Source organism: Humulus lupulus, chromosome 1 (genome assembly GCF_963169125.1).
Source record: "Humulus lupulus chromosome 1, drHumLupu1.1, whole genome shotgun sequence".
In the NCBI taxonomy this organism is placed as follows: Eukaryota; Viridiplantae; Streptophyta; class Magnoliopsida; order Rosales; family Cannabaceae; genus Humulus; species Humulus lupulus.
The window spans coordinates 97,811,808-97,825,809 of record NC_084793.1 but is presented as its reverse complement, the minus strand read 5'-3'; the positions used below and the strand labels follow the sequence as shown (position 1 = coordinate 97,825,809).

General features: G+C 41.6%; 2 protein-coding genes across 2 annotated transcripts; one reads left to right on the top strand and one right to left on the bottom strand.

Annotated features, from left to right (window-relative positions):
- The first annotated feature begins 792 nt into the window (after positions 1-792).
- Positions 793-3,328, top strand: LOC133818567 (uncharacterized). Its single transcript, XM_062251510.1, has 4 exons — positions 793-1,693; positions 1,772-2,509; positions 2,588-3,090; positions 3,187-3,328. The coding sequence occupies exons 1-4, from the start codon at positions 1,181-1,183 to the stop codon at positions 3,326-3,328; spliced, it is 1,896 nt and encodes a 631-aa protein (XP_062107494.1). The 5' UTR covers positions 793-1,180.
- A 449-nt stretch (positions 3,329-3,777) lies between these two features.
- Positions 3,778-7,218, bottom strand: LOC133796240 (uncharacterized). The gene is made up of 2 exons (XM_062233715.1): positions 6,842-7,218; positions 3,778-6,308 (listed from the first exon to the last, which is right to left on the bottom strand). Exons 1-2 carry the CDS (start codon positions 6,843-6,845, stop codon positions 3,793-3,795), a joined length of 2,520 nt encoding a protein of 839 aa, XP_062089699.1. The 5' UTR covers positions 6,846-7,218; the 3' UTR covers positions 3,778-3,792.
- Between the last annotated feature and the right edge of the window lie 6,784 nt (positions 7,219-14,002).

Below are 14,002 nucleotides of genomic sequence, written 5' to 3'. Positions count from 1 at the left end.
AAATTGTACTGTCTTATTTTGAAGTGTTGAAATAATTTCTAAGTGATATGTATTATGGTATGGCCTCGGCTGAAATCATGAATATATATACATATATTTCTTTAATATAACCAAGAAAAGGTTGACTAGAATGAGGAATGGGACTGTATTTTGGGAACTTTTGAGGAAAATATATTCTGGTTGTTGTGGGGTATGCACTATGATTAGGCTTGTTTTAGTTATAATAACTGTTATTTAAGGATGTCTCTCACATTAGTTACCATATGTACTAAGTGGTCAAGAGTAAGACATAGCTTATGGCAATGCTGGCCAGAGTTGCATTTGGTTCTGCAATTGCAGCCAAGGTGGTTTAAAATTAAGGTGACAACTAGAATTTGCAGTTGGTACAAATGATTGGCTGAGTTATGGAAAACTTGTACGGTAGATGGCTGGTGAAAAAGGTAGAGAATAGAGAAAAAGAGAGAAGAGAAGCTCTGTAACTCTTTGAGAATAGCGAATTGAGATGGCAAGACTAGCAAAATGAACTTAGGAGACCTTTATGCTCTAAACTCCCCTGTGTTTTCTTTACTTGTCATTGCTGCAGTGTTTGGTATTTTGGTTTGGTGTGATTTGGTTGCTGTAGAGTTTCTAAACTAGTGTACATAAAATGTACCTCAATAGTAACTATGTGTGAACTGTGTGTGAACTGTGTGTGAACTGTGTGTGAACTATGTGAGGTTGGTGTGAATTTGGGTGAGCTATGCGTGAACCATGTGTAAATAATGTGTGAACCGTATGTGAAGAAAGTGTGAATATATATGAGTTATGTATTAAGCGCTTATTTAATTTACCTTTTCAGATGTCACTCCTCATGCTTCCTACTGAAAGGCATTATCCAGCAAAGGCTGCGTATAGGGGAGGGAGCATTATGAGTACAATAATAGCAAAGTTCACGACATTTGACTTGTTGGAACGAGCGAAACAGTCACCATTCAAGCAATTCTTCTTAGCTCCGCCTCTACAATATTCTGGAGTTATTATTCACCAGTTACTGCTTAGGAGAGTTGTTGGTAGAGGAAAGAACGAATACTGCTTGAATTTTAATATTTGTGGTTAGAATACAAGGTTTGGAATTAGTGAATTTGGTTTGATCACTGGATTGAATTGTGGAATTTCTCCGGATCAGGCAAAGTATAAAGAAATGACCAAGAGTAAAAGACTTCTCCAGACATACTTGAACAATAAAGAATGTTTGTCTTCTGAAGAGTTGGAAGATGGATTCAAAAGGTGCGATGTGAAAGAAGACGTATGGAAATTAGGTCTATGTTTTTTGGTAGACTCTCTTTTATTACCTAGTGAACCAAAGATGAAATGCTTTATTGATGTCCTTTCCATGGTGGAAAATGAAGATGACTTCTTCAACTATCCTTGGGGGAGATTATCGTACGAGAAGACATTATTCGGCTTGGCAAAAGATATGGAAAGGCTAAGGAATAAATACTTGAAGAATGTTGAGCAAAAGAGAAAAAGACCAGCACCTCAGTACACAATTTATGGTTATGCCATTGCTCTGCAATATTGGGCCTATGAAATTTTCACAAAGTTCTCTGCATTTGCTGATCAACAACCCCTGGCCTTTCCAAGAATGCTTAGCTGGTCAGCGCATAAAATGCTGAAAGAGAAAGATATTGAAGGTGTATTTAAGAAAAAAAGTGTAAGTCGTTAAGATTTTATTTGAGTTTGTGATTTATAAGTAATGTTTATACCTTATTAATTTATTATTTTGTTGCAGAATCTTGTGAAGGCCACGCTCAATCCAAGACCCGAAGAGAAAGAATTTCATGACTCTATTATTCAAGGACCAGATGAACTACTCATGGGACGTGTTATTAGCTTTGTAGACGATGATGTGGAATTGGAGTTTGAAAGGGAAGAACGTGAGGAATCTCCCACAAAGCCCGATGTAGCAGATGGGCATCGTCACGAGCAAGACAAGAAAGAGATACCAACTCCAATTAACACCCACCATGAAAAGTTGTTAGCTGATATTGACACTTTGAAAAGTAACCAACAAAGAATGGAGGAGAAGTTGGATTATCTAATTGAATTAGTGCTCTCGCAACGTAAAGGTAGTGATTCTGAGGATTCATTATCAGATGAGCATCTTGCTTCACCACACCATACATTTATTATGGAGCACATTGTTGGAGAAGATAGCCCTAGCTGTAAGGTGGTATCTCCTGGAGATATGGCTGGGGTGGAATTCAAGAGAAGGAGGGTTCCAACGAAAAGAATTTTTGGTTCCGAGTTTACTGATCCAACTAAGAAGAAAAAGAAAGCAAAGACAATTGTAACTGATCCTTGTGAAATTAATCCCCTACAGCCATATGATGAAAAGAAAATGAGACGTTTTAAGAAATGGGTAATTGGTTTAAAAAAGAATGATAAGCCTATTTCTCTCTTGGCTGGTTCGTGCACTGCGAAATGGTTTATTCAGCTACTTACACCACGTACATGGCTGGACGGACTGGTAAGACTACTGAAATAATTTTTTTTAAAAAATATATATAATTTGAATGCATATATACTTATAATATTTGGCATGCAGCACATTGATGCAGCTTTAGGGTTGATGAAAGAACGAGTGTACACTTACAAGAAGACTTACTCTGAAAGATTCACCATCGTGGATTCTATGTTCCAACAGTTCTTCGAACCACATTGGGAACAATTCAACAAGAAGAAAATCAAATCAAGCTACATTTGGCCACAAGAAGTGCTTGATTACTTGGTAGGTGATGATAACAATTTCAAAAGGAGTTGGAAAGACATTGATGAAGTGTTTACCCCAATTAATTTTTCTGGGACACATTGGGTGTTGTTAGAGATATCATTGACAAGCTGTCTTATAAAATCTTATGACTCTGATATCACTGTGGTCTCCAACAAGGAGTTTGAGAATACAATGAGCAGATGGGGAAAAATGCTACCATTTCTAATTCAATCCAGTGGGCTGTTAAGCCATAGGAAAGATGTCCAACTACAAGCACAGAAAGTGCGTTTTGAGTTCACAAGACTTGGCACAGAAAAAGTGCCACATACCAAAACTAGGTATAACTCTGTTAACCATATTTATATTAAAAGACTTTGGTCTTTCAATAATCAATATGGTCTTCCAATAATTAAAAAACTTTATTTCCTTTGCAGTGGCGATTGTGGGGTATATGTCATCAAACATCTAGAGTACTTGCTAGCCAAAAAACCGCTATCCGAAGTGAATGAAGACAACATGGATTTCTTTAGAAAAAAGACTTGTGTAGATTTGTTTTACCATAACTTACAACCATAGTTGTCTTTTATTTAATTATATGTATCTTACTTTTGAATGTATGAAGAAACTATGTCAACTTCATCTCATTAAATGGTATTGAATGACTTCGTTTATTTCATCTTAATAGTGGAATGGATAAATCTTTGTCACTTTTATCTTATTAAGTTATGTGTGAATTGGGTGTGAATTAAGTGTGAATCAGGATTGAAATATGTGTGAACCAGGATTGAACTATGTGTGAACTAGGTGTGAACCAGGTGTGAATTATGTGTGAACCGCGTGTGAAATATGTGTGAATAATGTGTGAACTATGTGTGAATTAGGTGTGAATTATGTGTGAATATGAATTAGGTGTGTCCGAAACAACAAACTTTAACACAAAAAGTCGTATTACTGAACCAATCTAAAAATTCAAATTCCGCAAACTAAGTACAAACTAAGTAAAACAATAAAAGTACAAAGTAAAACAATAAAAGTACAAACTAAGCATGTCTAGACGGCGGGGGACAAACAGTGGTGCACGTCACTCGATTGTGGCCCAGGACACCACATCTACTACATCTATGTTGTTTTCTATTCTTCTCACCCTTTGATAAACGTCGTTTCTTCTTTGGACGACCAGCCTTCTGCTTCACTAAAGGAGGAGCTATCATCATACTTCCTATGTCATTTGGTATCACCCAAGATTGTTCATTACCCAGCGTATATACAGATCCACCATAGGATGACAACCACGCTTCAACTGTGTAGAATCTGGAGCATAAACTATATGGACTAATGCCACGATCTCGAGCACCAGCTAGAGCGTGTTCACAAGGAAGACCTGTCAAATCAAATCTTCTACAACTACATGTTTTCCTCCTCAGGTCGACATCTCCATCAAGATCACCATCCAATACTATTATTTCATACTGACTAGACGGAAAAGAGAACGAGGTAGTGGACTTGTCTGCTAACTTTCGCAAATCAGCTTCCACTTCTGTGGCAAGAGGACTTGTAGCCGCTGATGCTGCAGTTCGACGCTCGAAAAACCATTTTTGTAAAGTGTGCCTCATAAATTCCATGAGACAAGTAATTGGCCACCCACGTGCCTCAGCAATGACATTGTTCCAGCTTTCGGCAATACCTGTAGTCATTAAATTATATCGATGGCCAGGAAAGAAAGAACGAGCCCACTTTTCAAAACCCACTTGATTCTCTAAGTATTGAGCAATTGCAAGATCTTTGAATTTAATCTTCTCAAAATGGCGTAAAAACTCTCGCTTTCTATAAGCTTTCGCTGCAAGGAAGAATTCTTCATGGCAATGGTCAGTTTTGAACTTCGCACGAATATTCATGCTAACATGATGTATACAAGCACCGTGGTGTGCCTCAGGAAAATTTTTAGTCAAGGCACTTGCTATACTAGTATGTCTATCAGACACGAATACTAGATTCTCCACTTCACCAATCGCTTCCTTCAACCTCAGTAGAAAATACAACCATGAGTCATTATTCTCTGAGTCAACTACTGAAAATGCAATTGGATATATTTGCTTGTTAGCATCTTGTCCCATGGCACATAACAAAGTACCTCCACACCGAGTAGTCAAGAAGGTTCCATCTACACATATAACTGGGCGAATATATGTCTTAAACCCCATTATAGAAACACCTAAGGCCATGAAGCAATATTTGAACCTACCTTCATTGTCCATCTGCAAATGAGTAACAGTTCCAGGATTTTTTTGCTCCATCATGTATAGAAATGAGGGAAGTTTCTGAAATGATGATTCTGGTGTACCTCTTATGTAAGCCAATGCATGCTCTCGACACCTCCAAGCTTTAGCATAGCTCATATGAACTCCATATGATAAACTCATATCTTTTACAATTGACCTTGGCTTGTAATTAACATCATCACCCTCAAATTTTCTCCTTATGACATGTCCAATAAGCCATGGGGATGCCTGACGGTGATCTTTATGTCGAACATCCAATGAGCATGTGTGTTCACCGAAAAATTTACGAACCTCGAACATATTGGAATTAACCAATTTTGTAGCCCTCAACCTCCATTTGCATTTATCATCAACACATACTGTACACCATATATTTTTCGCAGACTTCTTTACTTTAAACTCAAAGTTTTTCTTTAATGCATAAAGATGGAGTTTCATCTTCAACTCTTGCTTGTTCTCAAATATTTGACCCTCTTTTATTTCCCACGAATTGATACTCGAAGAAGATGTCAGTAATTGAGCTGTTGAGGCTGAAGTAGAGCCTTTTTCCCCTTGATTCAACAAAAGTGGAGTACTCCATAGATTATCTTCGCCAACCTGTCTTACTTTACGACCTCTATTATTTGAGGAATCATGGCTCTTCAATACTTCATTGGAGGTTGACTGTTGTAAATTATGCTTCACAAGTACATCATTGCAGGTAGACCTATCAATATTTTCATTATCATCTGAGCTTAATGCATCATTATTATCATCATCACAACTGTCTTCATTGCCATCTGCATCATTATTATCACCATCACAACTCTCTTCATTGCCATCTGCATCATTATTATCATCATCACAACTGTCTTCATTGCCATCAATGCAAAAATCATCATTCACTTTGGTTTCAACTGGAGGAATAGTATACAACTCACGTGTTTTAGTAACCAAAGGATCATTACTTCTCTTCTCTGTAGTAGACACACATAGGGGTGTCCGATGATTGATAGATGTTCCTATCTCATCAAGAAAAAAAGCAACATCTTCATCATTACTAATTAAAGATGGAGGGATACCTTTACTTCCAAAATGATAGATTACATTTAAGTCAAGATCAATACGAGACTTGTCAGCTCCGATTAAAGTATACAATTGATCAACAAGACTATTGTAAGTGATAGTCTTTGGCACCTTCATACCCTTGCTTTGTTTAGCACTAAATGACCAACCTTCGTTCAAAACTTGTTCCCACGATCCATTATATAACACCACAATATTTATATGTGTTTGACCTGCATAACATATGAAAAAAGGTTCGAAATCCAAAGGTTATTAGGTAAAACTAGCCAAAAGAAATAAGAAATAAATGTGTGAAGCAAGCATGTGTGAAGCATGTGTGAACCAAGTGTGAAACGTGTGTGAACAATGTGTGAACTGTGTGTGAACCCAGTGTGAATTATGTGTGAACCAAGTGTGAATCATGTGTGAACCAAATGTGAATCATGTGTTAAGTACTCGTGAACCAAGTCTGAACCAAGTATGAATCATGTGTGAACAAAGTGTGAATAATGTGTGAACAAAGTGTGAACGCAGTGACCAAAATTGCGAAAATGTGAACCAAGTGTGAACAAAGTGTGAATAATGTGTGAACAAAGTGTGAACACAGTGAGAACACAGTGACTTAAATCGCGAAAATCATTCGAAAATTCGTCATCTCAACATAAAATTATCTCTTTTCACAGATTTTTTAGTGTATAGTAGTTCCAAAATTCTATTTAAACTATTACACAAGACACCCATAACCTATAAATAAAAAAATACTTACTCATTATCAAATCAAATGTTCAATCTTCTTCAAGTTTGGGAGATGATTTTTATTTAATCTTCTTCAACTTGGGTGAGAAGAAAAGAGATGTGGGAGACAACGTCACTTTCTAAATCTTGGTGCGAAAAAATGGTGATGACATTTGAGATTTGATGATTTGAGAGAGAATATGTGTTTGCTATATTTTGTGAGAGTAGATCATTTCCATGGCTGCTAGGTACGTGCAAGACAAACAAAAGAGAGAAGGGAACAACTTAATATCTATTGAAGGGTATTGATGTCTTTTTAAGTGCCTATAAGGTCATTAATGTGAGAAACATTAATGAGGGGTTATGGTTATAAATATATGGTGAAAAAGGGTTAATTCATGGAGTTACCCTCAAACTATATATTAGAGTACCTAATAAGCCTTATTAAATCAACTAAATTTGTTTTATTGAAAACACATAAAGGTTACGGTCTGTTTACTCTGCTTTACATCTTATTGCACAAAAATTTCACGTTTATCGGTTTTATTAGTTAAATAAATTAAATTTTAATTAATATTTTCACAGAATTAATATGATTTAATTTATAAATGAAAATATTTATTTTTTTTTTGTAAAATTTATTTGATATTTTTGGCACTTAGAAACAAAGAAAAAAGGAAAGCAAAAACAAACAAACAAAATTGAAGAAAGAAGGAAAATGTGGCTTTTTTTGAAATAAGGAGCCCAGTAGCAAGCGCGGGCATGTGCCTCCCCCTCCTCCTCTCTCATTCCCAAAGTGTTCCACCTGGCGCACCCCTATTATGCCACGCATCCCAGCCAGCTGCCTGGAGCCCCAGCAGACAAGGCGACCCGCCTGCCTGACCCGCGCACCAGCCTAACTCCGCCTGCATCTGACCCTCCCGTGACCCGCACCTGCTAACCCAGCCCAGCCCGCGTTGACCCAGTCAAACAAGCCATTTCCTCAGCTTTTGAGAGTCCATGTGTCTCTCTCTCATTGGCTGCAGTTGGGTCAACACCACTAGCTGCCACCAGCCCGCTATGTGTGCATTTTGGGTCTTGGATCCTTCCATTTTGAGCTTTAAAGCTCACATTTTGTGTTAATTTAGAAAAATGTGTATGATGACCATTCACTAAAATAACTACGTTAATATTAATAATAAGATTTGATTTTTCAAAATCATATTTTATTATTAATGTTTCAGATTTATTTTGTAAACCCTATTTGTAGTTTAATTTATTTTTAGTCATTTTCTTCTTCTATAAATAGGGACTCTTCTTTCACATTTGGTATGTAATTTTTAGAGTAAAGAACCTATAGCAAATTTTCTACTCACTTTCTTAGAATTTTGTGATAATGATGAGCATAATGGCCATGCTAGTGATGTTATTTTGCTACTTTGATTTACTATGTTCTTAATATAATGCATTTGAGCTGTTTATGTTCTTTCAACCTCATTTTTATCTTGTAATATTTATTTACTTGTGCTAATAATATATAGGATTAGTCATGCTCTTTCTATGTGTTTCTAATTAGTAAAAGTAATATTGATACATAATTTTATGTCTAATCTTCTATTGCATTATTGTTCTTGGGCATTTTGTCATTTTTACATTTTTCATAAGATTAACATTGTGCTCCTAAAGAAAAGAACTTTATAACTCAAATGGATTTTTGTTAGAAAAGAATATGGTGTTGACTGTCTTTTTCGCTATAAACCTAAAGATGAGAGATTAAAGAAATAAACAACAAGAACACAACAGCTTTTACGTGGTTCAGGCTATAAAAGAGCCCTAGTCTACGAGACTTTGATATTAAGGAGATTGGAAGCTTGTTAGGGCAAGCTCCAATGGAGTTTTCTCAGGCAGCGTTTATATTGCTCTGAGTACAAAGTTTTCCCTCTCTCTAAAATTTTCGAGCCCTTTACAATTAGATTCCCAGCCCTGTTTATAGAGGGTGGGATCATTAATGCTAATTATCTATCATTAATACACATTCTCCCTGTTATTAGGGTATTAATACTACTTTAATGCATTAGGCTTCATTATTTAGAGACCACGGCCCAAGCAAGATACGCAGGGCCCACTCCATAAAGTTATCTACTTTATGGGGAACATCCCCCTAGCACTGCCAAGGCGTGCACACACCTCTCCATGTCAAACAGCGTAGTGAGAGTGCAAATTGTCAAGTCGTACAATTGACAACACTGTGGACAGATCACCAAAAAGGTTGTCAGACAATCCTCTGACGCTGCAAACCTGTATTGGTTGACACTTGGCTAGCCTTCTAGGTCTCAAGGACAAGATCCTTAACTTGGAAGACAACTGCTTATAAATAATTCGAGGACTACTAACTAGTCCTAAGGGCATGGCCTCAGAGAGAGACGTCTATGCCCTACCTTTATCTGAGGGATGTGGCCTCTAGTCGAGACATCCACCCTCCGAGGACTGACCCTCGAGGCATGGCCTCACTTGAAGAGGCACACTACCTCGCCACGTGCCCTACCCGCACCAGTTTCGGATTAACATGTGTCTTTTGGTGAAAACACAGACAACATTTGCCCCAAAGTCTTTATTCGTCCTCGGACAGTGGCGACTTAAACTAGGGATAAATTAAATAGTCCTCAGATAGAAACATTTAGAGTTCTTCTGACGTCACTACAAGATTTCCTGCCATGTGCTGAGCCCATATTGTTGGGCCCATCAATCCGTGCAATAAATGATAGGTTAGGTCCACAATCCAAAACGTCTTTTCCATACCTTAGGTGTTCTTTCAGCCTGTACTCGAGGTTTTTCTTTTCCAATACTAATGATCACGATCCACACCTTTTAGGATCCTGGCCCTTGGATCGCTCTCGAGTACCTATATCCTATGTAATCCGCCGGTCGGGGTGAACTTACTTTGTGTGGATGCTGAAAACCCACCTTGTTGAGGAAAATGAAAATGGCCTCACGACGCTCCTAGTGGCTACGTGGGGTCCCACCCGTCTCGCGAGCCTATAACCCACATCTCATGAATGGCACCTAGGGTGCTTCGGGCGTCTCGTGCCAAGGAGGTCATATGGGTGCGTCGGAGGTGTTGCAAGGCCACGTCTTGCGAAGTGGCACCTGGGGAGCTGCAGGTGTCTCACACCAACGACCCAAGATCCTAGTCTCACGCCTCACCACGCCTTTCCCTACACCTCGCGAGACCCATCATCTCGCACGCCTCCCCTCGTGACACCACCTGGGATGCGCGCGCGTTGGGCCTCGTGACACCACCTGGGATGCGTGCGCGCTAGGCCTCGCAACCCCACCTGGGATGCGCTCGCACTGGGCCTTGCGACACCACCTGAAATCTACGCGTGCTGGGCCTCACGACACCACTTGGGATGCGCGCGCTGGACCTCGCGACACCACCTGGGATGCGCGCGCGTGGCCTCGCCCAGGAGCCATCTTGCATGCATAAGGGTCTCGCTCCAAAGGGCCTCGCCCAGGAGCCATCTCACATGCATAAGGGCCTCGCTCCAAAGGGCCTCGCCTAGGAGCCATCTCGCATGCATAAGGTCCTCGCTCCAAAGGGCCTCGCCCAGGAGCCATCTCACATGGGTGCTCCCATAGCCTCGCGCCCATGTTGCTTCAAAGGTGTATATGACACCCCACGCCTCGCGGGTGCTCACGGTGCTAGGACCTCCCCATGTCCTCGCGAGACCTTACTTGCCTCATAGCATGCTATACCCACCTTGTTGAAAAGGCCCTACGTCACTTGGTAAGGTTGGGGCCCCCAACGAAATACACCCTCTCCAGTTAGCCAATTGGGACCACTTACAAGAAGGTCAACCAGACATGTCGTTCAAGGTGGCCCACAAGAGACAAGAAATACGAACAAGGTACCTCTAAATTAGTACATACACGTCTTCAAGGATCAAGGCACAGACCTGACACCTGTACCCAACAAGTAGTGGCAGTAAGGGAATGCACTAGAGCCAACCACCACTCTCCCAACACCACTACACCTGATACCACTCTCCTGACAATGTACTTGTGTACAATCTGGTCCCCTGGACCACACTGTATCAAGGGCCATTAGAGCCTAACTATAAAGGGAACCCTTCTTCAACATTGGAGGGGGTTGGAAAAAACACTTTAGCATCATACCACAAGAAATACAAGTTCTTTTCACCATTTTCTTTCTGCAACTATTCTCTAAGTTCCGATTTAGATTTTTGAAGTTTTTCATTGATAAGCTCTATACTTTGATTTTTCTAACTTAACTTCGTTGACGAGTTCTCACCGCCAATAGTTTGGCACCATCTGTGGGAAGAATAAGTGTCAAGCCACTGTTCTTCCATCGATTCTGACAAGAAAGAAATGTCGCGACGTTCGAAACGATTGAGAGAGTCGCGAGAGGTGGAGGTCCATCTCGACGGAGATTAGCTAAAAGCCTCTATGAAGGATCCTCCTCCACCCGCAAATGTGGAGGCCCCAAAGGAGCCTGAGGTTCCCAGAGATGAAAGGGAAGCCTCTTCCCTGGCAGTCCCCCCTGAGGAGGATCGTCCAAGGCCAACGGAAGCCCCAGTAAGGGATGCCGGTGAGTTCCTGCCTCCAAGGCCGCCGCAGGTGCCAAACTCTGGCCGGCAGGATCCAGGCCCATCGGCGCGCAGACCTGACAAGCACCCTCGGGACCACTTCGTGAGCTCAAGTTCTAGATCTCGATTCTACGAAGACGAGATATGTGAACTGCACCGTAAGAACCAGAGGCTAGAAACCACCCTGGAAAACATGCAAGAGGTGTTAAATGGCCTTTTGCAAGGGAGATCGAATGTAACGCTCCCTAAGCAAAAAGAGAGAGGTCAAGAGGGGGCAGAAACCACCGTTCTAGTAGACGACGGAAGGACTCGAATCTCCACCAGTAACACCCCACGAACGAAGCAACACGAACGTCCAGACCATCAACGTTGGCCCTCGTAACGATGTCGAAGTCACCTCAAGGAGAACACCCTCAGATTTATGAGAGGAACTAAACAAAAAGAGGTCGGGTAAAAGAACCACGCCTCCTATGGCTCCCCGGGAAGGCAAAGGAAAGGGAGATCCTAACCCATCCATGCTGAGAGACTCCTTGAACAAGAGGAAACAAGACCTAGACACAGAAATAAGGAGCCTACGAAGCAAAATCATCACCGCCTCTGGAGGACAAGTCATTGAGGACGAGTTCGACCATGAGTCACCCTTCATCAAGGAAATCCTGGACATCCAACTCCCAGCCAACTTCAAGGAGCCCCATATGAAGGAAGCACAAATCTTAAATACCATCTGGATGCATTTAACGACCTGATGAAGTTAAGGGGGATTAGTAGCGGGGCTAGATGTCATTGCTTTACTGTCACATTGAAAGTACCTGCGTACAAATGGTTCAAAAGACTTAGACTAGGATCCATCAAATCTTGGCAACAATTTTTCGATGAATTTCTCCAGCAACACCACGCCGTGCGGGACTACACGATGCTGGGCACCAGCCTCGCCAACGTGAAGCAAGGAGAAAATGAGAGTCTAGAGAGTTACATTCATAGGTTCAATATGGAGGCGGCCAAAGTAGGGAGTTTGACCCGTAGAGAGATAAAAATGGCCATCACATCCGGAGTATGCCCGGGAAGCAAGTTATGGGATAACATGCTCAAGAGGGAGGTCACAGATTTGGATGACTTCTACGAGCGGGCGCAGAAATATATTCGTGTGGAATATGGTCACGAAAGCCTCAAGGCCGGAAAAGGCCAGTGTCCACCAAAACCCTCGATCCGTGAAAGCCAAAGTGGGGCAAAGAAGAAGAGGGTATATGAAGGAACGAGAGATGATCGACCCCGGAAGCATCAACGCACTGATGAGCACAGACAGGGTACCTACACCTTTTATACTTACCTCACCCATGCTAGAGAGCATATTTTCGTCACGAATGAAAACCAGGTCCCTTTGAGAAGGCCCCTTCCAATGAAAAAAGACTGGTCCAAAAGAGACCCCACCAAATATTGCCAGTATCACAAAGATATCGGCCACACCACTGCGGAATACAACCATTTGAAGGTAGAAATCGAGGAGCTTATACGCAAGGGACATTTGGGCAGATATGTCTGCAAGGAGAACCAAAGGCCGGAAAAAGGAGCATCCTCACCGCGGGCGCAAGAGGTGGCCCCGGAAGTACAAGGAGAGGTCAGGACCATCTTTGGAGGGCCAGGATTCGGGGGCGAATCAAGGAAGGGGCGAGATAAATATGCTAGGGAGGCCAGGTGAAGTCCACCACCATGCGTCTTAAGTTTGGAGCAACGCCCCCCGAAGAGTTTTAAGGGTGAAAATGACTCAATAACCTTCACTGAGGAAGACGCCTGGGGTGTACATTGCCCCCATAATGACCCCCTAATGTTGACTGTCCAACTTGCTAACATGAGGGTGCATCGGATCTTGGTGGATAATGAAAGCTTTGTGGACATCTTATATCGCCCAGCTTTGGAGAAGATGGGACCAAACATCCGGCACCTATAGCCTTGTAGTACCTCCTTGTATGGATTTATGGGAGATTCAATACAGCCCCTAGGGGCGATCGAGTTAGCTCTCACTATGGGAGAGCAGCCCAGAAAAACCACCATAATGGAAAATTTTGTTGTGTTAGATTGCGCCTCAGCCTTCAATGCGGTATTAGGGAGACCTTCCCTAAGAGAATTGAAGGCGGTAACTTCTTTATACCACTTAGCTATGAAATTCCCAACTCCCGGGGGAATAGCATGCATGAAAGGAGAGCAGAAGGAAGCGAGGGAATTCTATAACACATCCCTCCGCACGGCCACAAAACCATCAACGCCTATGGCAATGGTTGTGCATGAAGGCGTGAACCCGCACGAGTTAGACCCACGAGTCGCAGAAGAACCCAGAGCTAAACCAGTAAAGGAGTTGGAGGAAGTCACGGTCATGAACGAGCCGTTAAGAAAGTTGAAGGTAGGAAAAAACCTTATGGGTGACATGAAGGAGAAGCTAGTAGAATTCTTGAAAGCCAACCTCGACATATTCGCCTGGAGTCACGAGGACATGGTAGGGATAGACCCAGCGGTCATGCGCCACCACCTGAACATCGACCCAAAAGCAAGGCCTGTGAGGCAGAAAAGGAGAGCACTGGACCCAGAGAGATACGGGGCCCTAAAAGAGGAGG

Bases quoted from the DNA above. Each gene is read 5' to 3' on its own strand.
- LOC133818567 (XM_062251510.1), top strand. From the start codon at position 1,181: ATGACCAAGAGTAAAAGACTTCTCCAGACATACTTGAACAATAAAGAA. The intron at 2,510-2,587 runs GTAAGACTACTG...TTTGGCATGCAG, and splicing joins GTACATGGCTGGACGGACTG to CACATTGATGCAGCTTTAGG. The intron at 3,091-3,186 runs GTATAACTCTGT...TTTCCTTTGCAG, and splicing joins GTGCCACATACCAAAACTAG to TGGCGATTGTGGGGTATATG.